Below are 25,739 nucleotides of genomic sequence, written 5' to 3'. Positions count from 1 at the left end.
ATCAAGCTGTCTTGGATCCGGACAAGCCAAAATAAAACCGCCGCTTGCAAAAAAAGAGGGTGTGCGAAAGCCATCTCGCACTGCACACCCAAGCTCCCGATAATCCGGCTTCAATCATTCCACGGCCTCGGTAATCTATGGCCACAGACGCATCAAGTGAATCTTGTTGCTGAGAATATCCTCAAACTCGATTGGTGTTTCAGAGTGTTTTGCAAAGTAATACACGTGCGTTACGAGTATGCTGCGTGCTGTGGTTCAACAACAAAGGAACAAGCTGAGCTCGCTTCATCTTATCCGATGTCGCCGCCATGGCGGGGATCATGCTACACTGTCCAACCGAACCGAGACATCCAATGGGGACGGGTGCTTGGCTGCACTTGTTGCTTTCAACCCTCATTCTCAACTGACCTACCCCAACAAAATACCAGAGCCACAAACTCTGTGTCAGTGTTTTTGAATCCGGTCCCTCTTCAGCGTCCAATGTGTCCTCTTCACCTGTCTAGACCTCGATGGACTCCCCAGGCATCGACATTCTGTCCCGTGGGGGTTCCCACCCAAAAAAGGACATCGTCGTTCCTGGGTGCAACAATAGATGTGGCGCTGCCCGGAAGCGTCTTGGCGCAATTTTCTGGTCCCGCTGAAGCATCGTGGCTATTTTGAGGTGAATCGAGAATGCGGGAGACGAGGTGGTCGTGCTTGTGCGATGCGAACGTAGGGCGTTGCTATGCAAGGAGCTGTCATACAGTACTGTGCAGGTGCATGATGCTCAACACCAGTGCAGCAGCCTCAGACGCGTCAAGAGTCTATAGCCAAGACAACCAGACCGTTGGAGGCTCCCGTCAAGCCTGCTTATGCTAGCTGAGCCTCTCTCGTCCAAAGGATTGCTGCTCACACGGACCCGGAAGTTTCCCCATCGAGCGTCTTGTTACCCAGAAACTTCTACAGACGGCTCCTTTCAAATCCTCAGGTCCTATGGCTTACGTATCTCGCAAACCTCTGATCCATGAGACAGCTTCGCCTCGGCTATGACGACCTGCCTATGACGTTGAATCACCCTGAATCCATCTTGTCAGCAATAGGTGCTCCTCTCAGTCAATTTCTTTGAGGCCTAAGCAGCTCTGTATCGACCTCCATGTCCTTGTCAAGATAGATCTCGACGAGTCAGGCAAAGGCCTCAATGACGCAGGTTTACAAGGCAAAGTCCCTCGTCTTCCTCGCGGCCATCACGGCTCTGTGGCGTCAGCGGGCCTTGAGAGGATCCCGTAGGCGCCGGGCGTCTTCTGAAGGTGTCCCAGGCCACGAGGTGAAAACTCAGATCCCTCGAAGCCACACCTTGTCGCTTTTGCTTCACAGAATTCAATTACAAAAGTGGCTGCCCTTGTCATGTTCGGTATCCAGCCTCCCCCCACGCGCTCTGCACGCCACCTTGGTATCGCTGGAGCTTCTGCATCGGCTTCTGGAAGCACGGCACACCAACATCAAGACGCCCCCTAGCAGAAGCTAACAATGCGCTGTGGGGATTGGAGAGGGGCCACTGGTCCACTAAACAACTGGGAAGGGGGGAAGAGGTGACAGACAAACATGGTTGTCGATCAGGCGATGGGTCCCGGACGCTGCCAGAAGCGGAGCCCGTAACTTCGCAGTGAAGAAGGGTTCAAGGGCAAAAAAAGGTACCCGCGCTTAGAAACTGCGGTGCTCCGGGCTCCAGCCTCGTGGAGCTTGTATGGAGCTTCGAAATGTGTCTGCCTAGAGATCAAATGGGGCTCTGGAGAAGGCTTGCCGTAAGCCTTCTGGGGCACGGCGTGCCTTGGACTACACGTACACGGCAGAGAAGGAAAGCAACACAAGAGAGCAGTGAGGATGGACGGATGGGGGGGACACGAGAAATGCGGTGTGCCGAACGTTTCGACCTGCTTGCGGCCAACGGGTACTTGGACTTGGTATGCATGCCCAAGTTGTTTCCAAAACAGCGATTTCGGCCAAGCGTCTCCGTGTCTAGTCATTTGATTCGGCCAAGCTGGCAGCTCAGCGCATGAAGCTCTTTCGCTCTTCCCCATGAGGAGGATGATCACCCCTGAGCCATTGCGTCGTCACCCCACCACATCATCTTCGCAGGAATGGACATGCTCGTAACCGCATCAGCATCAACGTCGTACCTCAAGGTCACGAGATCGAGGTCGTAAGCAAGCACGGCCAGGAGAGATATTCCCTGACCCTGCTTGCCTACGAGTACTTGTACTCTGTAGCTACTCGTACCTCGTACGGCAAAGTATATGCCAGCTTCTCCGGATGCTTGAGGATGGCCAAATTGTCACGCTTCGCGCTATGGAAATGGCCATTCGACCGCTTGGCTTTAGTGCCGCGTGTGTCTCTACCGTTCTCCCGCAACGGGACTCAGGCAAGAGTGCTTCCTCACTCATCAATAAGGTTGTTTGCCGCCGCCCTGGCGAGGGAGGTCTTGCCAGACTCGCCGGGGTAGCTACCCCTTGTTAGCGTTTTTCTGGGGTCTCCCAGGAGCGCGGAACAGATGCACACACCCTTAGGCTCCCCCCTTTTTCGAAGTGCCTGAGAATGCACCCGTATGTGTGCTCAGAGTACATCGTTTGCAAGCACAGTACACCCAGACGCAAACGGTGCGATGGAGCGCTGTCCTGCTGTCTCGGTTCAGCGTTGATTCGGGATCGAGAAACAGACAACAACCTGAGCATGCTCGGCTCTCGTACATCGGGACCGGACCGTCTTACTCGGCCCTCGTGCTGAATTCGGCATCAATCTTCCTTGCGCCGGCAAGCACAGAAACTATCCGACAGGAGTCGCTTCGTGGCAACCCTCTCTCCAACAACTGGTCAAAGCTCCTACGCAGTCGACACCCCGGATTTCACGAACCGATGCGGAAAAAAACCAACTTGTCCGCATGACCACTGCGAGATTGGACCTGGGTAAGGTTCCGGGGGCCGGAGCACGACACCGCGGCCGGCAACGCGGGCTCCCCACGTTTCCCAATGGTTGGCGACTGAACCGAACATGGTTGCCGGCTGGTGGCTGGCATAAGCCCCTGAGCCAACTACCCAACGCGGTCTTCAGCTTTGGGTGAAAACCATCCTGCTGACCTTGCTAAAGAGACCTTTCATCTCCGGCTTTCGGCAAAAGGCTTCTTCTTGTTTCCCCCCAAAGAGTTTTTTTCATCCAGCATCAACCAAGAGTTGGTCTAGCAGGGACAATAATGAGGCTCAGACCACCAACACAGATGCTAGCTAGCAGCAAAGCAGATTGCAAGGTTGGGTGCGAATGACAGGAAAAATTTTATTTAGCTGCCTAGACCCTCTTCTCCTCAGCAACACCAAGATGGTGTGGCCATGGCTGCACGGCCGGCAGTCGAGGCGCGATCTATTGAATGGGCACCTCTGCAGACATTCTGTATCCACACGAGCACACCACCACCACAGGGGGAGCTCCCACGACGGCGCTGCATTGTCGGTTTTCAGTTTTTTTTTTTCTTCTTCCCTCAGATACGGGGGGGGCTTTTGGGCGAGTAACGGCCTTCCCCCACATCGGGCGAGATGTACGAGTACAGTAGTGCAGTTGCATCGCGGCCGCGCTGCTACCCCACGCTTCCGAAGAAGCTCAAAGCTCAGAGGCGATACGAAGCAAGAATCAGCTTCTTTGGAGGAAAGCCCCCCCCTTCGCTATCTGCTTCGGAAGAGCGAAAGCACCACTCAAGCGGAAACGGTGGCGTGGCCCCCTTACACCACCTTTGTCTGCCGTGTCAGTCCATCATCAGGTTGTCTAGACTACGCCTCGTGGATTCTCGACCACTTTTGCTTGTGTCTGCAGCGCGTCGCGTGGCATGACCAGTCACCTTTTGAGCCCGTTGAATGATATCGCCTTCATGGGCGTGTATAATCCTGGATTTTAGGTTTTCCGGCATCAAAACACTATCGAGACCCAACCATTCTCGCGCTTGACTTTCCCCCTCCCCCCTCGTCGCGATATGCGGGAGGGCGAGAAAAGCTTCATGCAGATCGCGGCCCCGTTCGGAGCGCATCCTCCGAGTTTGCTTGGAGAAAAACTCAAATGGCACGCGTCTTGACAGGTCAGGTCTTGGAATCTCTCCTTCACATGCTAAGCGCCCAAGAGGCTGTTTTTGTGCCTTGGATTGGTTGCGGCATGTTATCGCCTGGTCAGGTCCTGGTGCGTTGGGCACCTTGCCTGATGGATGCAGATGTATGCAGTAGCATCATGTACTCCGTGCTCGTGCATTGTTGGGCTATCAAGGTAATCAGTCCACTCGTTGCGTGCCGCTTCTGGGTTCCCAATAGCTTCATCCCAACGGCACTTGATCCTTCTACGCTGAGTGCCAATTGCTCTGGCAAAAGAGCTGCGGCATTCACATAATTGGATGAGCTGCAATGTACTGTGCTTGTACTGCTTTGATTATGATTCCTTCAAAAAAGTGGCTTGAAAAAGGAGCTCGCTATAAACCAATCCTCCAAAAGCCCAATACGGAGCAAACCAGAAGCAAGCACAGCCAACTCTAACCCCCTCACTCTCCAAAAAAAATATCAATGTTCTTCACTCTTCCATCCTTCATTACCTAAAACGCCGGGGTATGAAAACCACACGGGCTAAACCTCGTATCATATCGTACCGTTGACAAATCGAATCATCACCAACCTCATTACCAAAACAACAAGTATAAAAAGAAACCTAAACACACCGCCACGTAATCTTCGCTCGCGCTCATAGCTCCGCTCGTCTCAACGATGCATAGTACACATAATCAAACCATCTGGGTTATTCGTCCTGATGATGGTTCCGTCTGAGTAGCTAGCACGTAAATCAATTGATCGCTTAATCGCGGTCATCTGGCACCGGGATTATCAGCTCCAATAGCGACGCGATATATGGGCTCTGTAACAAACCCATTAGCTACCATAATTTCCATAAAGAGGGGCATGAAGTAACCTACCATGGCAAGATTCTCCGCCAAGATGCCGTGCAACTGAGTCAAGTGAGGCCGGAAGAGCTTCTCATTCCATCCCCCCTTCTCAAAAGTCCTAGACTGTTCCTTGAGAAGCTCCTCCTCAGCCTCTGTCTTGACCACGTTACGAGCAATGTTGCGGAGCACCAACACGGCACTAAGCGGGATGCCGCCAGCTTGGGGAGGTGCCTCGGGCATCCGCTCATCACGAAACGTCGGGGTCTCTTCCAGCACGATACTCATCGTCTTTGCCGGAATGACCCACGGGTGTCGCGGACGCCTGTTAAACGAACCGGGGCTCGGGATCATGGTTGAAATGTGCGTAGAGATGTGCTGGGCGAGAGTCTGCAGATGCATCTTTGTCGGCTTGTCGTACTTTGTGCACTCGGCCCAGGTGCATTGATAGTCCTTCTCGAGATTAGAGAACTGTCCATTTTCGCCCCTCTGCTCATTCAGATGTGCCGTGAGGATGTGATTCCACATTTCCTCTTGCTTAAGATAAAAGTGACCGCACTTTTCGTTCTTGTTTTCGGAGTTCATAGCCCATAAGCAGCGGCCATATTCGGTACCGTCAAATGCGAGGGGCCGCGGCCGCGCTCGAATGCCATGGATAATGAACTTTTGCTGAGGATCACCAGGTTCCCTGAGCACCTGGGCGTTGGAATCCTTATAAACAGACGTGCTGCTTCTAATGAAGTCCGCCGGGGTGATCATGGGTTGATTGATAGCCTTCAGAGGGGTGGCAAATGCCGACTGGTAAGCCTGCCACGCGGCAAGCTGGGTAATAAAGGATCGGTTGTCTTCCTCGAAGAAGCACCTGACCCATTGGTGGACCCGGTCCGGCTCCTCCAGCTTCAACATTTCCTGAAGTAGGTCATTGGGCATTGGCGCAATTTCGTCCTTTGCCGGCAACCTCTGTTCTGGGATAACTGTATACTCTCTGGTATATTTGCGAGCCCCGTGTGCTAATAGACGGACAAGCTGCTGAACCAGATTGTCCGGGACGATAGATCGCACCAAGTTGTCGAGATTGGGAACAACGGCCGTGTACTGGTATAGAAAGTCGAGGCAGGCATCAATGAGCTCGTCATCGTTTAGCAGCAGCCAGTTCACAATCCGCTGCAGTGTTGTGTTTGGCACCTCGCCCAGTTTGTTTGTCGCCTCCAGATTCACAGAAATGCGACCCAGCGCGCGAAGTGCTGTCAGGATAGTTCCTCTATCTTCTGAAGAGAGCTGGGCTAAGAGTGTCTTGTATAGAGGGTCGTCGGATTCCAGAGCCATGAAAGGTGTCAGCTGCTCTGCAATGTCAAGAGCAAGATGCTTAACTTCGGTAAGTGAGTCTCTTGCCGGCAGATGCAAAAGTATGCATATCAGGTCCTTGACAGGGTAGAAGTCGGACATGTTTTGCGCATTTTCAGGCAGCGTCACCATGTTTCGGATAGTGAGAATGGCCTCGGTTGTCAACACCATTTCATCGGCAAACTTTTCGGTTTGGATGACATCCGGTATGTCTCGCTCAACCGAGTTTGAGATTCGTTCTAGGATATCTTGTGTGCCGTAATTGCCATCTAGGCAGCCAATATCGTTTGACTCGGCGAAAGAATCCCAGGAAATCGTCCAATTGACATGGTAGAAGAGGTTGCCAATCTGCAGCGCCTTCTCCACAAGGCCTTCGGCCAATCCCGGGAAAGAGTCGAATTTGTACTTATCACCTCGTTCAAACGATATCTTCACCAGGTGATTGAGCGCAAAAGCCTGCTCCGCGGGGACGCAAGAGCGGAGAGCATTTAGGCATCGGGTATAAATGTTGGGGCCATCAAAACCAGCTTCAAATCCAAACGCGTTAGCACAACATCTCTCAGGGGAAAACACGGCTTTGTCAAACTTACTGCCGGGTTGCATGGGCTGTCTGTTGGCAGGATCGAGCGCAAATCGATGCGGTAGTTTAGCTTTAAAGAACTCGCTCGGGGTGTTGCTCGGGGTTGCCACGGGACGCAGCTGGAGCGGCTTCATCGGCTTCGGTTGGTAGGAGGTTACCAAATGTGATGTGTTTTCGGAGTTTGGAGGGTGGTGTAGGATAGAAGGCCCCCGTGAGTTGTTATGGATCGCCATCAGTGGCATCGGATGGGCAGCTTGGTGATGAGGAGCGTTTTGATGCACGTGGTTTACCGCTGGCGAGGCCGAGTTGCCTGCCTGCTGGTTGGACGCCTGTCTTGTGGTTCGGGACGGGCCTGTATCGGGCTGGAAGATGACCCGTTGAGGAGGAGCCTCACGAAGACCGCGAGAAGCTCGAGCACTTGCGGCAGGGTCTGGCGCTGGTCGTTCTTGGGTTGGAGTGCCGTCATCGCCAGACGCAGCGCTATCCGTGGCTCCGACGTTGCTTTCCCGCTTGCCGCGAAAGTTTTCTCTCGTGCGCGTCAACAGACTTGCGCCTTTGGCTGTGACGTCTTCCAGAATGTCTTTGGGCGGCGGCTCCTTGCCATGGACTGTGCTGATTTCGTATGCGGCGAGGTTCTTGTAAAACTTTTCCTTGAGAGCAAAGGCCGTCGATGCCTCGTTATTCGAATGAAGGCCAAGCTCAGCTGCCATGCGCCGCCATGCCAATTTCTCCTCCGAAACTTTATCATATCCACCGCTGGCGACAATGTGGTTGAAGACCTTGTACAGGTCCAGGTGGATCATGCCAACCTTGGGTTCCGGATCCAGCGTCGTGCCTCGCTTCGCATGGTAGTCTCTCAGCTTGTTCATGAAGTCTTCATATTCGGGAGTCCTCTCTATGGCGTGCAAGGGCACCTCCTGAGGGGAAGAAGTCATTTTGACGGATGATGTTCGAAGCTCTCTTATGCCGTGCTAAGTCTATAAAACCCGATGCCGAAGCTGCGTGTCGAATTGAGCGATGCCGACCCAGGGCTGCTGGCCAAGCGATGTAGCAGCTCTGCCCTGCGCGTTTGTCAATGTCGGCGGGTTTGGGTCGAAATTGCGCCGTATCGTGTCTGGCGAATCAAAGGCGGCACCTCGGTCGAATCTCGGATCCGTCTCTCCAAATCCTCCAGATCGTCCTTCGCAGCTCTGGCGACAAGAGGGGAGAAATCGTCGTCGGCAAGTGTCGCCTCGCGTGGTCAAACAAGGCTCGGGCTATTCGTGGGTTTGGCGCGGCGCGACGAAAATCGACTGGCGCACGGGCAATCTTATCTGCACGTGAGATGCGCCCACCGCCCACGGGCCAATCGGAGTTTTGCCATGGTAGCTCCCTTCCCGCGGTGCCTGCATCTTAGATCAAGCAACTAACGGCCTTGCTGCATCAACCGAGCGAGCATTTGCTTTTCTTCCCGCGTTGAACTGATGACTGATGACTGATGACTGATGATTGTTTCTTTTCTTTTCTTTTGTCTTCTGCTCTGTTTTTGTCTTCTGCTTTCCTCTTCATATCCCTTCTTTGGAAGCTCTTCAAAAAACCAACCTCTCATATCAAAGACCACCTCAAATCATGCCCCTCGCACCAACTCCGCTGTCTGGCTGCTCTCTGCGGCGATTGGAGATCCACGATGGATCCACTTCCACTGTTTACGATGCTACCCAGCTGGAGAGCTGCTTGACTGCTACCCTGGAAGCACGACGGGCCATCACCGGAGACGCAAATGACATGATGCTTCAATCGCACTTGGGGCTACAGCGTGTGGTATGTTTTTGCTTGATCCCTGTTATCTCATCCACCGGTCTGGCGCGAATCTAACAGCAACGATAGCTATCCATCCAGCTTACCGAACTCATCACATCATCCAGCAACATACTAGAGACTATCACGGTCGACAGGCCCTCCCACCGGATGTGCATTCAAATTCATCAAAAGCAGCAAACCATTTTATTTACCTTTAAGGAGACCCGAGACCTCCATGTCGTCATTTACGCCCTAAAGAAATTCGGGTTCCGGGTCAAAGACGGCATATCTGGCCCGCCTCACACTGCCGCTACAAGTCTAGCTCGCTCTCAGTCATATCCAACACCTTCGCCAAACGATTTTGCACCGCGATTGAGCTCAATCACTCCATTAGATAGACATGGAAGCTCGCCAACACAATCGCAATTCTCCTTTCTTTCAATGCTTAATTCAGACGTCCCGCTTACACAGCTGCAGTCAACAGATGCACAATATCAACCTCTTCAATCTCCGTCATATGACTTATCGCAGCAATCAATATGCCAGATGATGCCAAAGAACACTCACGTTGTCTACCAGAATCCTTATCAACCGTATCTCAGCCACCACGGCAATGTGCATCAGCCGCGAGTGAGCTCTCCGCTGCGAAACGCCGTCGACGTTAACAGCCAAGATATATCCCCCATGTCTTCTCTACCGAGTAGTCAATCTAGCGTCTTTTCGAATGTTAAAAATACAGGTTCTTTGCTGAGTGACCGATCTGTATCCGATCCGAATTCATCATCGCATCCCTGGCGGCAGCCCATATGCATGGACATGAGTGACTACGACTCAGGATGCTCCCAAGAGACCCCGCAAGCAAGCCAAGACACTGTTGCTTCCACAGCGGAGGACTCTCAAACCACAGATGAAGCCAATGTCTCGTACACGTTGCAATCTACACAAAATTTTCGCGCATTGATGCCTCGGGCCCGCAAGTTGCCTTTTGCAAGGGACAGAGAAAGCACGACGCCCAGATCAGAGTCTGCGCTGAAACGAGCACACATGGAGCAGGGCCGATGTAAGAGCGATTCGAATATACTACAAAGAGAGGAAACTTTATCCTCGGATGCAGAAATGGATAGGCCAAGTGTATTCCAAACCAATGTGCAACCGACACCGCCTCAACCAACAGATACTCAAACTAAGATGCCAACAATATGTCATTCCTCTAGTGAAATAGATGAATCGCCCTCTATGTTTGTGGCTGATAACGGGTTGCTGGAGAGGCTGAATAAAGTAACATCGAGGCTTCTGGATCAGTACACTGCAGATGTCGGTCGAGGATGTGATAGTGCCGCGTGCGCCCAATTTTACTTGGGGCAGATTGACGCGGCACGAATAGATTTTTGGTTGAACGAATTGAAGCAAACCAGTTAGACACAAACGAAGTATTGAATAGAGGTTGATTGGCGGCTACAGGTGACATGTCAGAGTGCACAACGCTGTTCAATTGGACTAACAAGGCCCTTTTTCTCTTTGTCTACTTGTGAAGGATTTGTCTTCCTGTCGTGCAATCATGTCTGAACAAATCGTCCATTCAAACGAGGGCACGATCACACCATGTTCTTCATCTTCGTTCCATCTGCATGAAAGCTTGTTTGTTGTTTTATTCTGGATGCTGCTTTCTACATACGATGTTCCTCCTTAGTGACTTGTCCGATTTCTATAGAAAGCCTCTCACCCACTGCTTCCAAGGAGCTTAATCACGCTGCAGTCGCTTCTTCATCCGAAATCTTCGAGCCCACATGTAAACGAACCAGAATCATCCGTCACCTTCCCACAAGAGCAACAATGGACCAAATAGTGTTTCACGTCGACTCTCTAGTTGCACTCAGAGATAGAATTCCCGACTACATGTGGACCTATGACCAATCTAAGGCGCATTTCTTCAGGCTCGAAAATGTCAGAGGTCAAGTTACAAAGGAAGGAATCTTCCCGTTGAGGCCGGATAAAGGTGTCTGAGTTCCCAGCTAATACACTAGTTGGCTGGGGGACTGAACGAGTATAAAGAGAAGGAGCCCCAGGCCCTTTGTTCTAGGAAGGTCAGAGATAAATACAGTCCTTTGTGTAACCCTAGCTGCGTGGTCCGTGATAGTGACTGTGCGCTGTCATCCTTGACTCTTTCACTCTTCCTTTGAGCCGACAGTCCTGACAGAAAACTACGGTATTGCAGGCCCATGGCCCCAAATTATCGAAGTAGCTTGGTTCGAAGACTGCTATTTCGCGTGGATGAAGACCATCGTAGGTACAGAGCGACAGGAGTGGCCCGAGGCTCGTACGGAACGGTCTTGTCTGCCTGAAACGAACTTGAATAATGTATTTCATATCGTCCTTGGTGAATTGGATGAGTGCCTAGGCTGCAATGGAGCCATTGGGAATAATCGTGCCACTATTTTAAACTTTGGGAAAGGGCCTTACGACACATTGGCGTGGTACGGGGAAAAGTGTGCGGATATGCCATGGGTCAAAATCGAGGCGGGGGCCAATGTCAAGACGGAGGTCGACATCAAGACTGAGTTTGACGATAGTATGGAGTTTGAAATCAAGGCAGAAGTCAAAGTGAAGATGGGGAGTGAAACGTAACGGCTGGGGTCAAACGAGAAGGGGTCTTTCAGAGTCTTTGTCCGGTGTTGTTGTGGGTATAGTCAGACTACCCTTTGCCTTTGGGATTAGTATACGAAAGAGTACTTGTTTTGTTTTTGTTTTTGGCCCACTCAATTGAAACAAACTGATTGAAAGAAATAATGGCGAGTGATGTGAAGCCCAGTGTCTCCTCTTTGTCTGATGTCTGTCTATTCATCTTGAGACGTCTGTGCGAGACGACCCGAGCGTTATTCTAACCTTACTTACCCAATCATAGTAGATGACATGCTTGCTTGACCCTCTAGGCTCCGTTTCATGATGTATGAAGTAGCTTCTTCCGGAAGCTATCTTATGATATATTGATCTGGGCTGCAATCGCTTAGTCTCCTGGCCATCTATAAAAGTCGTGGAAATTCATTAGAGTTTGTACTCTATGCTTTCTTCATTCGCAGCTCTAAAGGTACAGAAACATACGAAATACTCACACACCACCACCGCCACCTTGATTCATCATAATTTACCTACCCAACAAAATGCAAGTTTTTGATCCTTCTGATCTCCTTGATCTTTTCGGGGAACCAGTGAGAGACCGGATAGTCGAAAGATACGAGGATCCCTTCGACGACTATCTCAAGAGCGAGTTATGGGACGCCAAACTATTTCGAATCTTCATGTTATCAGATAAAGACCCCTCGAAAGTCCATTTCTTGGAACGGGCCACTTGCGGAGACGGCGTCTTCATCTGGGTCTTTACTATGCCCAAGTGGCGCTTTCAAACATCGTCTGACGGCCGCCTCAATCTCACTGGTACCTGTATTTATACGCCCAAGGCTGAAGACTCAATCAATCGCATAACAAAACATTATGAGGAATCCGATAGTTATACTGAGATTGAAGGTACCCCTGATGGCATTAGGGCTTGGCATAAGGAAGGAATGTTCCCGAGAATACGGCGGTATGTCGAGCTCGGCTTAGAAGCAGAGTTGTGATAAACACATTGCTCAATTATTAGGAATAGAAGATACTTACCCCTGTTGATACCGTCACACATATTCAGCTTCATACTCAGGTCGTGTCAAATTTAACATACAATATGTGCTGTTTAATCGATAATATGCGATGCTGTCATAACAATTGCTCAGTATTCGCCCCTCAAAGTAATCGCCTACATTAGAGGATAAGAAATTGGCATTTCATCCTCACTCTACTTACCAGCTCATCTTGTTGCCTTCTTTGGGCTTCGATGAGGTTCGACGAGACTGTGCTCGGATCCGCCCACCTGACACTTTGTTGTTTGATGAAAGACCAATTTGGGACGAGGAGAGCCTACCAACCGGCACTTGAGAGCATTGGACAACTCTTAAGCGCCCGTACAGTCTGCATTACAGCCTCCATTGTCCCAATCTGGAAGTTGTCTTCTGGTGCGAGAATATCGCTGGCCTTTACTCCATCATGTATATATATATAATCCGATCACTGCACCGGCAGCTCCTGACGGTTCGTTCTCATTCAATGAGCTTCATACACATCTTTTGAAAAAGCACAGTTGTGATGTTATTGCACAATCCAAATGGCACCGTTGCTCTCTTCCTTGTATCCAGACGCCAAAGTTGACAGTCTTTTGGCTCCTGAAGATCCATCGAAATATAAGAATGCAACTTTTCTCCGGTTTATCAATGACTACGATAAGGACAACTCAATCATCAGTATCTTCGAAGTTGCTTGCCGTCATGATAACCAGTTTGTATGGTGTTATGATCGATTAAAAGCAGATTTTCCGGCTTCCCCCGAAGGCCACGTCGTTTTATCTGGATTACATCTTCTTAACATTTTGGATGAAGCTTTTGAACCACTCGTCGTATTTCTGAGCGATCTACAGCTGTATGAGTGTGACAAGCGTGGAGGAAACGGCTTTATTGTCACTGGTTTGGAATGCAACCTTTTGAACGGGAAGGCATGGTATCGGGAGGATAAAAGGCGATCGCTGATGGTAGCTCTGTGGGACGCGATTGATTGGATTGCTCAGCAACTCGGATTAGGGGCGTGTATGGGCATGGGTAATGAATATGAGTTGCGTATTTGACTGTATCCCTACAAAACGGCCATGTGAATAATTATATCTTTCTATTTTAGTTCAAGATATGGGCCAAGTGTGGTGTTTGTTCAAGATGCAATCCGAGACCATTCGTTCAACCGGTCCCGCAACAGCTTGAACTAAACAGATTATTTGAAACGGAATTCTTTCAAAAGAAACCGTCTTTTTATCTCGACCGGAAAGTCGCTGTCAAGTATATGAACATGGTGGGTGTTATATGAACATTTTAGGTGTTATATGAACACGGTTGATGCCGGCTACTTATTTAATCTGGCACTTTCGTCGTCAAAGACTTCATCTTCATATCTCCTACCCCCAATCCCAACAAGCAAGTCCACGCTGCGTCTAACACACTGTTGCGATATCATACAGCAGCCAATCAGCAATAATGCTCCCCTTCCATTCTTCCGCCAAAGTCGACAGCCTTCTGGCTCTTGACCCCTCGCCGGAGTACATGAAAGACTTCGACATGACCAAGTCAATCCTTTTCAGGTATATCCAAGATGAGAAGGACAAGCCGGACATCAAAATCTTGGAAATTGCTGGCGACGAACACCATCACTTCTTTGTCTGGAGTTTCAGCCGACCGAAGACAGATTTCCACACTTCACCAGATGGCCGCGTTGCTCTGTCTGGAGAATTCGTTGCAGAAGACGACAAATTTAACTGCACTGGAGATGACGTATCTAAGCTTGTCCACATGCACATGGCACGCACTGATGAGCAGTTTTTCCAAGGACGTTCTCGTGTCACGTCTCTGGAAGATACCCAGGAGATGAAGGCGTGGCAGGTGAAGGTGCATGAGCGATTCAACTACGCCGTTGAGAGACAGGTGAATCCCACGAAGGACGCCACTTCATTCTAACGCTCATGGACGTACCACTGGCTTCAGAGAGGTTTGTTTCGTGTTATGGAAGCCCTATGCATGATTGATCCCGAGGATCGAGAGATAGTCATGACATTCGTTATCAATAGATTCTATTTACACATAAATGTGCTCTGCTAAAACTGTGATACAAGTGACGCTGTCGTGATATCGCATATAATCTGCTAAGTGAGGCGTTTACGAGGCCTGCATCAAAGAAACCTTTGTCTTCTTCTAATTTCTCTCTTGTATACCACACTTATATGAAGAAGACTTTGTTTCTTTGTCATTTTACCAGCCTGTATCACAGTAACTGCGATTCAGAAGTCATTCACTGCTCCAAAATAAAACGAAAGCTTTGTTCCTTCATTGTACTCACTCACCAGGCCGCACAGTCGTAGCACATGTCTCTCTCTCTCTTTGAAAACTTGTTCTCCATAATGTAGTACGCAGTGTTTCTTTGTCTGGGTGTTTGTACCTGTTCACTCGATACACTATTGTTGCTAAAAGGTGGACTCGGGGATGACAAGAGCCCCCCAATTGCCACTCTCGTGAACATTGATCAATTCTTTGACACTCGCACACTGTTCAAGACATCCTTTTTCTCGATCTGGCAGCTTTTTCATCCGTCATGAGTTCAAAAATGTTCTCATATTCACAGACAGACATGCAGCTGTTTGCTGTGTACCTATTTTAACTTCAGTTACGTGGTGGGTTATTAGTATAATGAAGCTCATCATCAAATACTCTAAACACCATCTACACATACGAGAAAAATTCGGGCATTCATAGACGCATACAAAATGGTGGATATAAACGATTCTTATAACTTTGGCGCCTGCGGCTCCCTCTTCATTGCGGACCTCCTCGTTGCACTTTAAATATCCCAGCCCGTGAGTGAAGTGAGACCCGGAACCCTCTACAGAGGCAACAACTTCAAGAAGAAAAATATGGTCAGTGTCTTCGAAGTGTTCGATACTCCACACAAACAGATTCTCCGGATCTGATTTCGTCACGTGGATAAGTTCGATGGCAATGGATTGGGGTACGTTAACCACATAACCATAAACGATCAAACTACACTATTGCTTGTGAATTAGGAAGTGAAATGGAAGAAGATCGCATTCGTGAGAATGGTAGTCGAGAGAACGGCTCAAGGTGAAGTTTTGAACCCAAATTTCAAGCCAAAGGAGGAATTCCAGGCCACGTTGAACGAGATACCGGACCTAGGGCTTGACGTTGAAGTATTGGACACAGATCATGAGCATGAGACAGGTGAGAGCATCCATTTTGCTGTGGTATCTGTCAAAAAATAGGCACGAGATGCACATCGGACAGGTAGACACGTTAAGTACATGTAGTCATGGGATTTGGAATTTGTATTCCAATTAGCAAGACGTTGGTTTGGCAGATGTCGTAGGCTATCACGAAGAAAAATATATGGCTATTGCTTGTATGAGCCCTGTTTCAAGTGTAAACTGGCTTGCTCCTCATTGGTATAAAACAAAGCTCGGTTTTCCCCCCATTCTACTCACTCACCAGGTGACGCCATTATAGTACGTGTTTCCGTATCTTTCAGCGGTTTCTGTAGAGTGGAATAAGAAATCTTTGCCTGAGTTACTTGGACCTGCTCACGATGTATTTTGGTTACTGAAAAGCCGACTTGGGATGAAAAGAGTCTCTCAACTGCTAAACCATAAGCACCGGCCAGCTCTTAGATGCCCGTAAAGCCCCCGAGAAATCTTTGTTTTCCCCAATAGGCAATTTTGTCTATAGTGATGTTTTCTGAGATGTTCACAGAAATTGGGCCTCTATGGAAGACGCTTGGGGGGCTGGAGGTAGAGGAATGGGGAATGGGGCATGGGATAAGACAATTGGCTAACGAGACTGATATTAAGGCTACTATGGATATATTATAGGATAAGTCCTTCCAGACGTCGGACAGAGATTTTACTTTCATAACAGTATAAGATACCAAGATTACGCGTCCTTAGGAGGCCAAGGCGGCGTGGATGAGATAATAATGCGACACGACACCGGCAAACCTAAGATTTTTGGCCAAGTGTTAAGCCCTCGTACGCCTTGAAGGCATCCTTTGTTATCATAAAGCAAATATTGCTGTTTAACCTGCTTTGTTCAAAGACGCTTATCGATTGATTAGCATATAGCTGCTTGCTATTTATCCACATATATAAGCTTCAGTTGCCCCCCAGGTTATTAGCATAATGAAGCTCGTCATCGATTACTCTGAACATTATTCGCGAATATAACAAAATCTCACGTATCCGTGTGAATAAACAAAATGTTGTTGTCGAATAGAGAGATCCTGGAACACGATACTTATAGCTTTGGCGCCTCCGATTTCCTCATGGTTACCGATCTTTTCGAGGGGATAGGGATCGAAAATTACCTTGCCGAGTACGAAATAGGATCCGGGGCCTTCTACAGAGCCAACAATCTAGTGAGAAAGAAAGACCACCCAAAGAAGCAAGAAATCCAAGTCATCGAAGTGTTCCACTCTCAAAAGAAACAGATTCTCTGGATCTGGTCCCTTGACGTGGATGAGTTCTCGGGCACTGAGTTGACCACACTGAAAAAGGTGAACACGCCCAGTATGGAATCCCAACGACTCTACTGTAAATGGCAGGACACATGGGTCGAGATTGCAAATGCTCAAAAGGGGGAACTGGGGGCTGCGATAAATAAGATAACAGGCATGGGGCTTAAGGCTAAGGAGATAACCACCGAAAAAAATGAAGAGAGAGGTATCGAGTTGCGTGTGGTATATCTCGAGGATACCACAGATTATAGAGCTATAGGGCGTGTTTATACCAACTAGGTACCAGCAGCCCTTGAGCGTGGAGGATGTTGTAAGCTATTGCGGAGAGAAATATATTGTTGATCTTAATATGAACGCTCTGTCAAATGTCAACTTACTTTCTCTTCTTATACACGTAAAAAATGTCAAATTCCATTGTCTTGAGACCTAAATTGTCTTGCAAAGGTGGCGAAGTGAATGCAGTAAACAAGAAACCGAAAGATCATCCAATGGAAGAGGCACCACTGTGGCTACTCCCAGGGTGCTGCGGGAAAATACACGATTGCGGACACAGGACATACTGAGTGTAGTTCAACGAAAGTAGGACGTATCCAGATCACCCCCTCTCAGGCAGCGGCTGAAGTGGTGTGTACGAGTTGATGATGCGGCATGAGTGAAGTTAAGATCATAGGTGAAGCTTTTTGTGGTGGCACAGCGTTCAGGATATCCTTTGTTCTCCTGATCCGCATATAGAATTTTCATCTCCATATGCTCAATGGAGGCCTCAAGACGTTCATCTCCATGTGCTCAATGAAGTCTCAAAACGTTCATCCATATGTGCTCAATGAAGTCTCAAGATGTTCATCCATATGTGCTCAATGAAGTCTCAAGATGTTCATCCATATGTGCTCAATGAAGTCTCAAGATGTTCATCTACTAATAGAAAAGTAGTTGTTCTCTGATTATCTATATAAACCGCATCTTCTCCGGTAAACAAATTCGTCAATCTCACTCAACACCATCGACACACTCAGCAAAGACTCAAACACTCAGCAAGGACTCGAAACACTCAGCAAGGACTCAAACACTCATCAAGGACTCAAAACACTCAGCCACACCAAGAATGTCGGCACCCAACCAGTGCGAATGGAGTCTCAAAAGCGGTGGCCAGACCTCTTTTCTCCTCTACGGAGCAATGTCCGGCATTTGTCCCAATTGGCATGACGAATCCAAGACCAAACAGAGGTTCAGACAAATCTATCAGACGAGAGAAGAGGGTAGGTTCTGCGTCCTCGAAATTGCCTATTACGGGGAAACCGAAATGGTCATCTGGAAGTGGTTCCATGATGACCTGTCACAGATCAAGAAGAATACTCACGGCATGTTCGATCGCATGAATGACTTCGCCCCCCAGTACATTGATGCTGCCAAGAGATGGAACGAGACATGGAAGGTGATTGCAACACTCGAGGAAGAGGACTGGGCCACTCAGCTGGGAAACCTCGGACTTCCTGTCTATGTCGCGACCGTTGCGAGAAGGGCACCGGTGACATCCGAGGGCGTTTTGGCGGCTTTAGGCGAGGTCAACATGTCCATGGCTCGTCTTCAATGGCATGCTACAATGGCCCTGGAGAATGAAGGAGGCCGATGGAAGGTCTGGGGCGAGGTAGGTGAGCTCCCTTGAGAGGTTCAATTGCATTGAACGCAGCAGGATGTAGATGCAGTGGGGAGTAGCTAGAGAGAATAGCAGGATGTGGAGGTAGTGGCGATAGGTAGCTAGAGAGAAATATACCGTTTTTGCTTTTATGAGTGCTGCATCAAGTGTAAACTGGCTTGTTTGTTAACGTGTCAACAGTAAATTCCAATGGCAAGGGACGCGTAACGTATACGAACAAGTAAATGATTGGCCAACGTTGTCATTCAAGAATCCTTTGTTCTCTTTATCCGCAAACCGTTCTTTGTCCCTATCTAATTATAGAACAAAGAGGTTCAAACATGCTCAAAAATACTTATTTGCTCATAGATGGATGCCTGTTCTCTGAGTATCTATAAAAATCGCCTCTGCTCTGTTGAATAAACCCAATTTCTGTCTTTCATCACCAATACTTGGGACTATCAACAGAAGCCAGCAAAAAAACAACATCTTCTATTCTCATAAACATGTTCAGGATCAAGAATCTGTATCTTCGAGTCTCGAGGCGGCTACCCCCCATTCTCGACTCATCTCCCAAGGTTGGCAAGCTTGACTCCCTCATCTTCGCTGACTGGGTCGAACCATTACTTCAACAAGACGAGCTTGAAACTTTCAATTTGACCCCCGAAATCTGCATGGGAGGCTATTTCCCAATCAAAGATAACAAAGTGGTTGTCTACGAAGTGGCCTACACTGAAGAGAGACAAGTTATTAGGAGCTTCATCTGTGAAAAGAGCCACGTCACTAGAGCGCAGGCTAAGGCACTTAATAAGGCGGAACAAACTCCTGAAGTCATGGAGCTCAAGGGGAAATGGGGGGAAACATGGGAGGGCATTTCAACTAAGACACACGAAGAGTTACTTCTCGAAATTTCTGGACTTCGGTTGAATTTGAAGAAATGTGTGCGCAAATCTTCGGAGTCAAAAGATCCGACTTTGCCGACGGTGATGAACATCGTTCATGGCCGACGACATGGCATGGACAACCTCACATCAGAAGTCCAGATTGAGTGAACCAGGATAGTGTTGTAGAGCTACAGAAGGGAAGAAGCACAGATATTTGTTATTTGATGCATGAATGCCGCATCTGATATAAAGTGACTTGGTGACCACCGTGTTAACAGTAAAATCACATGAGAAGATACAATTCATCACCGCCATAAGACATGCAAGCAAATAATTGGTTCGGCAATATCGTCTTGCAGATTTGTCAACTTTGAAACTGGCATTCTTTCTCAAAAAAATCTTTCTCTTAACCCCTACGCCTGTCGATCACCATAAAACTCTTCCCCCCTGCTAAGCAACACCAAAAAAACACGGCTATCCATCAGAAAAGGACAAAGGAGAAAAATAAACTCTTCATACATCCCAAAGGAACAGCGCGAAGAGAAAAGATGGAATGAAACGATCAATTCAACCCAAGGAGATATAACGTGTTAAAACAAGTTGGTATCCTTCCAATTGGAGCCCTTTTTCCAAGAAAATAAAAAAATAAAAAGTATAACGGAGAAGAAAAGAAGAACAAAAAGAAAGCAGCAGTCTTTGTGGTATCACAGGTATCGGGTCCATCTCATCACTCCTTCATCTTGACGTAGTTACTGGGGAAAATGCCGTGCCTCGTTCCGATTTGGCCAGTCCTAGAGATTATAGCGTTAAACTTGTGCCATATCCACTCAGAAACATGTCGATACTTACCACCAGTCGTTATCGCTATCTGTCTTCTTTAATATCGTAATGACATCTCCCTTCTTGAAGCCCAGATCACCGGGCTGATCTGCGTCAAAGTTGAACAGTGCCACGGCCTCGTTCGATTTCAATGTAGCCTGCTTGGCTCCAAAAACAGGCTTGGGCGCGGTGGGACGGCCAGGCCCAACCTTTTTCTCGGGAGGTCTGTCTTGGAACCTATAGTCGTCATCGAATCCCCTGCTCGCAAACGTGTTTGAGCGCGAGGGCGCGTTGTGGTTCGGCCTATCGTACACGTCGTCCTGCCAGGTGTTTGACCTTGAGCGGGGGTTCTGCTGGCCTTCACCATACGCGGTTCCCTGTCGGCCCTCCCACACGACATCGTCATGGTTGTCGTCGTATACGGGCACATCGTTGTACATGGTGTCGTCGGAAGACCCGAGCCTCATGCCACTAAAAACTCTCGAATTGAGAATGTTCATGAGGGGCGCGGCCTGCGGCGGAGGCGGTACAGTCCCGGTAAGCAGCTGCTGCGCCGTGTAGCGCGTGCCGTAGAGCTTCTCATTGGCATCACGACGCTCAATGATGGCCGATCCCTCGAGCGAGACACCGGCGAACAGACCCTTGGTCTTGGAGTAGCTGAAAATGCCCGACACACTCTTGAGCGAAGCTGCGCCGGCGGCCTCGGCATTGCGGCCGACAGGGCCCGCAGCCAATGACACGTTGCCTCCCAGCGTGATGGAGCCGGCCTGCGCAAAAGTCTTGACGGCCGAGGTGTCGTTAAGGATGAAGACAAAGTCCGTCAGCTCGAAGCCGATTTGTCCGCCAAATCCGCCGCCAAGGGTTCCAATAGCGCTGGGAGCGCTCCAGGTCCCGTCAGGCAATCGAGCGACCACGAGCCCACTGCCGAAGCGACCAGATCCGAGGAATCCGGCCTTGAAGACGGTGATGATGGCGAGGCCCTTTGCGTTGGACAGGATCGAGGGCGGAATCACCTTTTCGGGGCCAAAGGCCTGCCGCGGGTTGATGAAGGACGAGAGGATCTTTCCGCATTTCTTGCATTCGGCTGTTATGAGAGAGAAGAAGAAGAAGAGAGTCAGCTTCCAAGCTTGGCCAGAGTGTCCATCTTCATCTTGTTGACCAGGAACGTGGCGACAAGGACAAGCCGCCACAGGCCAGTACAGCAAGATGCTAATGACGTAGAGTCGGCGCGCGAATTAACTTACATGCCATGGAGGCCGGGAGAGGATTGTTGATGCCCATCTTGACCGAGTGTGCCCGCGCGCGGCCGTTGTCGCAGAGGCTGCAGTTGAAGGCGGAAGCCGGAGAAGAAAAGAGAGGAAATAAAAAAAAAATAGAATAAAATAAGATCAAGCACAACCACACAGAGGCAAAGACCGGGTCCTACCTAGAAAGAAGGTGGTTGCGTCAGCAGAAGTCGCTCCATTACGGTCACCATCCATCCATGGAAATAGCAGTTGCTAGCAGGCAGCCGGGCGGGGTGGAGAGGGGCGCACAAGTCGGGTGTACCTGTTGGGGTGCGTCGATTCGGCACGAGGTGGTGGTATGGGGTACTCGAGGATCCGATAGCGCTTGCAGGCAGTTGCGGCGCCTGATTGATGCGGTATAGGCGCTAGGAGGCCCTGAAGGAGTGAGCCTGTACGGGCGGGTTACAGCGAGCGGGTGAGAGTGCCGGTTGTTCAATTGTTCAACTCTTCAATTGTCGTCGGGTCGACTCAGCCACAAGATGAGCGAGCACCTCGGGATTGATGTACGGAACAAGAGGAGGGAGACAAAAGCGGAGGAAAGGGAGCACAAACAAGCAAACAATCCATCTGCTGGACGCTCTTCCTGTTATACATACGTAACCCAGCCGGACCATTACGAATCCCTGACAACCACAAAATCACACAACCCCCGAATCGGTAAGCATCCATCACAGCACTGCACAGCGCATCTCCAGACGACCGGAATCCCGGAGCCCCACAAGCTTGAATATTTGCCCCGACCGCGCGGCGCGCGTGGCGGTGCGAACATGCATTGAACCCGTGCTTAAAATCCCACTACTGAAAAACCTGGGGTGGTTTTCAAAGAGCGGCTACTCCGTCCAGAGCTCGGCTGAACAGTTTAAAAAATGGCGACCAATACTAATACCACATGTTGGGAAAATGCTTACTGATGGGCAGCTTGAGAAACTCTCGTTGCAGGGGGCGAATGTCATTGAACCTTTCCGGCGCCGAACCCTTATGACCGCGAAGGGCGAAAACGGCAGATGCTGCGACCCGTGCTTTAAATCCTGGAAATCCCACCAAGGCCAAAAGTGCGCTGAAACGCAGGACCTCACAGGGGACCCGCCACTGAAACTAGCGCTAGTTCCCCAGCGCTCTGGCTCAGGTCCAATCCATCCATCATCAACCATCCACCTTCACCAACTTGATCTGAGCCTCGGTGCCATCGTCAATCAACCGACTTTCCATTTCGTTTTCCCAAACTCGCCGCAATCTTTTCCGTTTTCGCGCCCGCGCCCGCGCCCCCAAGCAATCAATAGCAGCTTCGAGACAACTCCGAGAATCACACGCCGTTAGAGCAGCTTCCCTTTGACGGGCGCATCCAGCCTCACTCTCCCGGTTGTCCCTAACGAGGCCATCTGCCCCTTCATACCGACGAGACATTCTTTCCGCGGCATCACCAGCGCTCCAAGCAGACGAAAGCAACTTCAGCAGAGAGCACACGCTCACATCCTCGTCGAAACCTCCGAACCCCCCTCTCCCTCCACGCAAACCTCCCACCATGTCCGAGGCATACGAGCGCGAGCGCCAGAACAACGCTCGTCTGGAAGAGCTCTCCTCCAAGGTCACCGCCCTGCGCGGCGTCACCGTCGACATCTACGATAACGCCCGCGCCCAAGACGTCATCGACAACACCGTACGTGCAAAAGAAGGCCCCTCTCCGTATTCACTCAAAACCCCACGAACCAAGGGCTGACATGATTCTCTCCTCCAGACCGATACATTCACATCCATGGCCTCCCAGGTCAAAGGCTCCGCAAATAGATTAACGCGAATGGCGGCGTCAGGAAACAACGTCGCGATAATAAAGCTCTCGGCCATCATCATCGGGGCGTTTCTACTGCTCTACTACGGCATCAAGTGGATCTTTTGAGGATGGGGGCATACATAGCAATAGAACGGATATACCCGTTGAAACAGGTTCCAGGCTGCGGAAAGGGGTGCTTTTTTTTTCTCTTGGTAATTGTCGTTTAGGATATACAAAGTGCAGTCGGACTTCAAAGACAATACCCTTGGCGTGCTACGGGGAGTTTTTATGAGCATTGGCTTTCTTTTCTATTTTTTCCCTCTTAAAAACAATAAATACATTATTGGGGACAGACATTATCAATTATATCATACTTCAAGACGTAACAGGTCAGATAGATTCATCACCACAGGCACGAGGAATGCCATGACCACGCAGCTCTATGCCTCCTTTTTTTTACAATCTACAAGACTCCTAACATGCATAACAAACGCCCAGTAACATGCCCGCCCTACCCAATGGTGCAGCCCGGGTAATTAAACCCCCTCCTTCCCCTCCCGGTCCTGTACACAGCTCGTCATTATAAAAATATAGAGAGAAGCAACATTACTGCCAAACGTTAGAGAACAAATCTTCGTCGCCCCCGAAGCCTCCCTTAGCCGCCGTGCCAGAGGTGGTCGGCCCGGTGCTGCTCGTCCAGCCGCCAAATTCTTCATCGGCGGCAACCTTGGGAGCCGGGTTGAAGCCGCCGTTGGATCCGGGAACAATCGGCGTGTTGGCGAAAGACGACGCTCCCTCCCATCCAAGGCTGGTCGAAGCCGGCTTTGGCAGCGAAGGGCTCTTCTGGGCCAGCGGAGCGGCCGTCGTTGCACTACTCCACTCATTCCCACCCCAGACATCAGCTCCCGACATGTTGGCCCCACCAATCACGGGTGCAGCCGCAGGCGCAGGCACGGGAGCAGCGGGCTTGTTCTGGGGAGATGAGAGGTTGAAGACGGAGCTGGACACCGGGACGCTCGGTTGGGCGATTGGCGGAGACACCGGCTGGGTGGCGGGCGTGGAGAAATCGAAGAGATCATCCATGGCAGACGACGCCTTGGGGGCGGCCGGGGCAGCGGCGACAGGCGTTGAGAAGGCTCCGAATCCGCCAAATCCAGAGCTGGAGTTGGAGGGCTTGGACTGGTGAGATTGCGCAGGCTTCGAGTCGAAGAAGCTGCCCCCGCTCAGGCCGCCAAATGCATTGCTGTTGTTTGATTGAGACGCTGCCGCCCTGGTGCCGAAGCTCGCAAAGGGGTCGACTGGCGCTGGCTTGGCAGCTGCCAGGTTCAAGTTGCCAAAGGCGTCGTTGAAGCCGCCCATTGAGCCCTGGGGAGAGTGGTGGCTCATGGTTGGAGAGGTCGGGCCTCCAAATCCATGCTGCTGTTGATACTGCTGCTGCGGGGGTTGCGGCTTAGGGGCAGAGGCATATAGTGACAAGATGGACTGTTTCAGGTCAGGTCTTGACTGGCCTCCAGAGCTGCTGACCCCTGGCGTGCTCGCTGGCCGCGGCGGTGCGCTGGCTTCACCCAAGAAATCGAGGCCGAGCAATGAGTCCTTGGTGCCAGTCGTCTTAGGAGGGGCGGGATCGGCCTTGGGGGTGACTCTACCAACGGGAGGTCCGCTATTCGCCCGCACTGGCACAGGGTCATCGCCACCGATGAGATCTCCCACGGCAGGAGCCGGGAGAGGAGATCTTCGCGGTGCCTGGGATTGTCCACTCGAGGCCTTCCTCATGGATTCGTTCCTCTCAACGACCTGCTTCTCCTTGACCAGGCTGAGGGGAACGTCGTCGTCGGCCGCGGCATCGAGGGTAGAGGGGTCTGGGATCGGTCCGTCCATTGTCCATCGCTTGAGCTCGTACTTGGTGCGGATAAAGTTCTCGATCTTGGATTCGGACGGCGTGTGGCCGGGCGCCAGCTTGGCTTCCCAGTATTTGTTGGCGCGCGCGTTGCCCCAGTTCAGCACGCTCTGGAGCTGCTCATCCGTCCATGAATCGAGGTCGACCGACTTGACTCTGCTGATGTGGGTGCCCATGCCACGGTGAATGCCGGAGCATCGAATGCAGACAAAGACGCCCAGGTTCCAGCTGGCCCATCGGGGGTCTAGCGAGCGACACTGTCGTTAGTTTTTCTTTGGACGGAATTGATTGAAAATGCAAGATTAGTTCATGACAGGTCGACGTACGCTTGTTCCGCTTGCAATCGGCACAGACTTTGTTGGGTTCGAGCTTCAGGAGACTCTTGATGGTCGCCTGGTTCTGCGCCGCCCGCTCGGCGCCGGGATTTGGGGCTCGTCTCGACATGGCGGATCAGGTGTCGCAAAAGGAAAGGATATAGTTGATCGAATAGTGTATGGACGGGATTGCTAGAGAGGCGGCTGCCTTGTACTTATGCTGTGCAGAGAGGAGAGAAATGCGGCAGCCTGGAGCAAAGTGTCGTGTGTGGCCACTTCGGATATTCCAAGTTGCAGGTTGACCGCACCCCACGAAAGCCGCCTCCTGTATCAGACATCAATAGCTTGGAGCCA

The 25,739-nt window shown here is 50.4% G+C and overlaps 10 protein-coding genes across 10 annotated transcripts; 7 read left to right on the top strand and 3 right to left on the bottom strand.

The window, feature by feature from the left end:
* Positions 1-4,851: 4,851 nt before the first annotated feature.
* Triagg1_253 (transcriptional regulator family: ARID/BRIGHT) lies at positions 4,852-7,795 on the bottom strand (the record flags this gene model as incomplete). Its single annotated transcript, XM_062897531.1, has 2 exons — positions 4,852-4,911; positions 4,970-7,795. The coding sequence occupies 2 exons, from the start codon at positions 7,793-7,795 to the stop codon at positions 4,852-4,854; spliced, it is 2,886 nt and encodes a 961-aa protein (XP_062760603.1).
* Positions 7,796-8,468: 673 nt separating this feature from the next.
* On the top strand, positions 8,469-11,264 carry Triagg1_252 (uncharacterized protein; the record flags this gene model as incomplete). The annotated part of the gene is made up of 3 exons (XM_062897520.1): positions 8,469-8,660; positions 8,727-9,699; positions 10,855-11,264. 3 exons carry the CDS (start codon positions 8,469-8,471, stop codon positions 11,262-11,264), a joined length of 1,575 nt encoding a protein of 524 aa, XP_062760602.1.
* Positions 11,265-11,797: 533 nt separating this feature from the next.
* On the top strand, positions 11,798-12,253 carry Triagg1_251 (uncharacterized protein; the record flags this gene model as incomplete). The annotated part of the gene is made up of 1 exon (XM_062897509.1): positions 11,798-12,253. One exon carries the CDS (start codon positions 11,798-11,800, stop codon positions 12,251-12,253), a length of 456 nt encoding a protein of 151 aa, XP_062760601.1.
* Positions 12,254-13,747: 1,494 nt separating this feature from the next.
* Positions 13,748-14,224, top strand: Triagg1_250 (uncharacterized protein; the record flags this gene model as incomplete). Its single annotated transcript, XM_062897498.1, has 1 exon — positions 13,748-14,224. The coding sequence occupies one exon, from the start codon at positions 13,748-13,750 to the stop codon at positions 14,222-14,224; it is 477 nt and encodes a 158-aa protein (XP_062760600.1).
* Positions 14,225-16,526: 2,302 nt separating this feature from the next.
* On the top strand, positions 16,527-17,063 carry Triagg1_249 (uncharacterized protein; the record flags this gene model as incomplete). The annotated part of the gene is made up of 1 exon (XM_062897487.1): positions 16,527-17,063. The coding sequence occupies one exon, from the start codon at positions 16,527-16,529 to the stop codon at positions 17,061-17,063; it is 537 nt and encodes a 178-aa protein (XP_062760599.1).
* Positions 17,064-17,886: 823 nt separating this feature from the next.
* On the top strand, positions 17,887-18,447 carry Triagg1_248 (uncharacterized protein; the record flags this gene model as incomplete). The annotated part of the gene is made up of 1 exon (XM_062897476.1): positions 17,887-18,447. One exon carries the CDS (start codon positions 17,887-17,889, stop codon positions 18,445-18,447), a length of 561 nt encoding a protein of 186 aa, XP_062760598.1.
* Positions 18,448-18,923: 476 nt separating this feature from the next.
* Triagg1_247 (uncharacterized protein) lies at positions 18,924-19,469 on the top strand (the record flags this gene model as incomplete). The annotated part of the gene is made up of 1 exon (XM_062897465.1): positions 18,924-19,469. The coding sequence occupies one exon, from the start codon at positions 18,924-18,926 to the stop codon at positions 19,467-19,469; it is 546 nt and encodes a 181-aa protein (XP_062760597.1).
* A 559-nt stretch (positions 19,470-20,028) lies between these two features.
* Positions 20,029-21,401, bottom strand: Triagg1_245 (uncharacterized protein; the record flags this gene model as incomplete). Its single annotated transcript, XM_062897453.1, has 3 exons — positions 20,029-20,092; positions 20,151-21,270; positions 21,365-21,401. 3 exons carry the CDS (start codon positions 21,399-21,401, stop codon positions 20,029-20,031), a joined length of 1,221 nt encoding a protein of 406 aa, XP_062760595.1.
* A 1,527-nt stretch (positions 21,402-22,928) lies between these two features.
* Triagg1_244 (uncharacterized protein) lies at positions 22,929-23,300 on the top strand (the record flags this gene model as incomplete). Its single annotated transcript, XM_062897442.1, has 2 exons — positions 22,929-23,063; positions 23,142-23,300. 2 exons carry the CDS (start codon positions 22,929-22,931, stop codon positions 23,298-23,300), a joined length of 294 nt encoding a protein of 97 aa, XP_062760594.1.
* A 480-nt stretch (positions 23,301-23,780) lies between these two features.
* Positions 23,781-25,515, bottom strand: Triagg1_243 (uncharacterized protein; the record flags this gene model as incomplete). The annotated part of the gene is made up of 2 exons (XM_062897431.1): positions 23,781-25,315; positions 25,398-25,515. 2 exons carry the CDS (start codon positions 25,513-25,515, stop codon positions 23,781-23,783), a joined length of 1,653 nt encoding a protein of 550 aa, XP_062760593.1.
* Between the last annotated feature and the right edge of the window lie 224 nt (positions 25,516-25,739).

This window comes from Trichoderma aggressivum (assembly GCF_033847375.1).
Source record: "Trichoderma aggressivum f. europaeum strain CBS 100526 chromosome Unknown scaffold_001, whole genome shotgun sequence".
Classification (NCBI taxonomy): domain Eukaryota; kingdom Fungi; phylum Ascomycota; class Sordariomycetes; order Hypocreales; family Hypocreaceae; genus Trichoderma; species Trichoderma aggressivum.
Note: the sequence above shows the minus strand (reverse complement) of the source record. Positions and strands in the feature narration are given on the sequence as shown.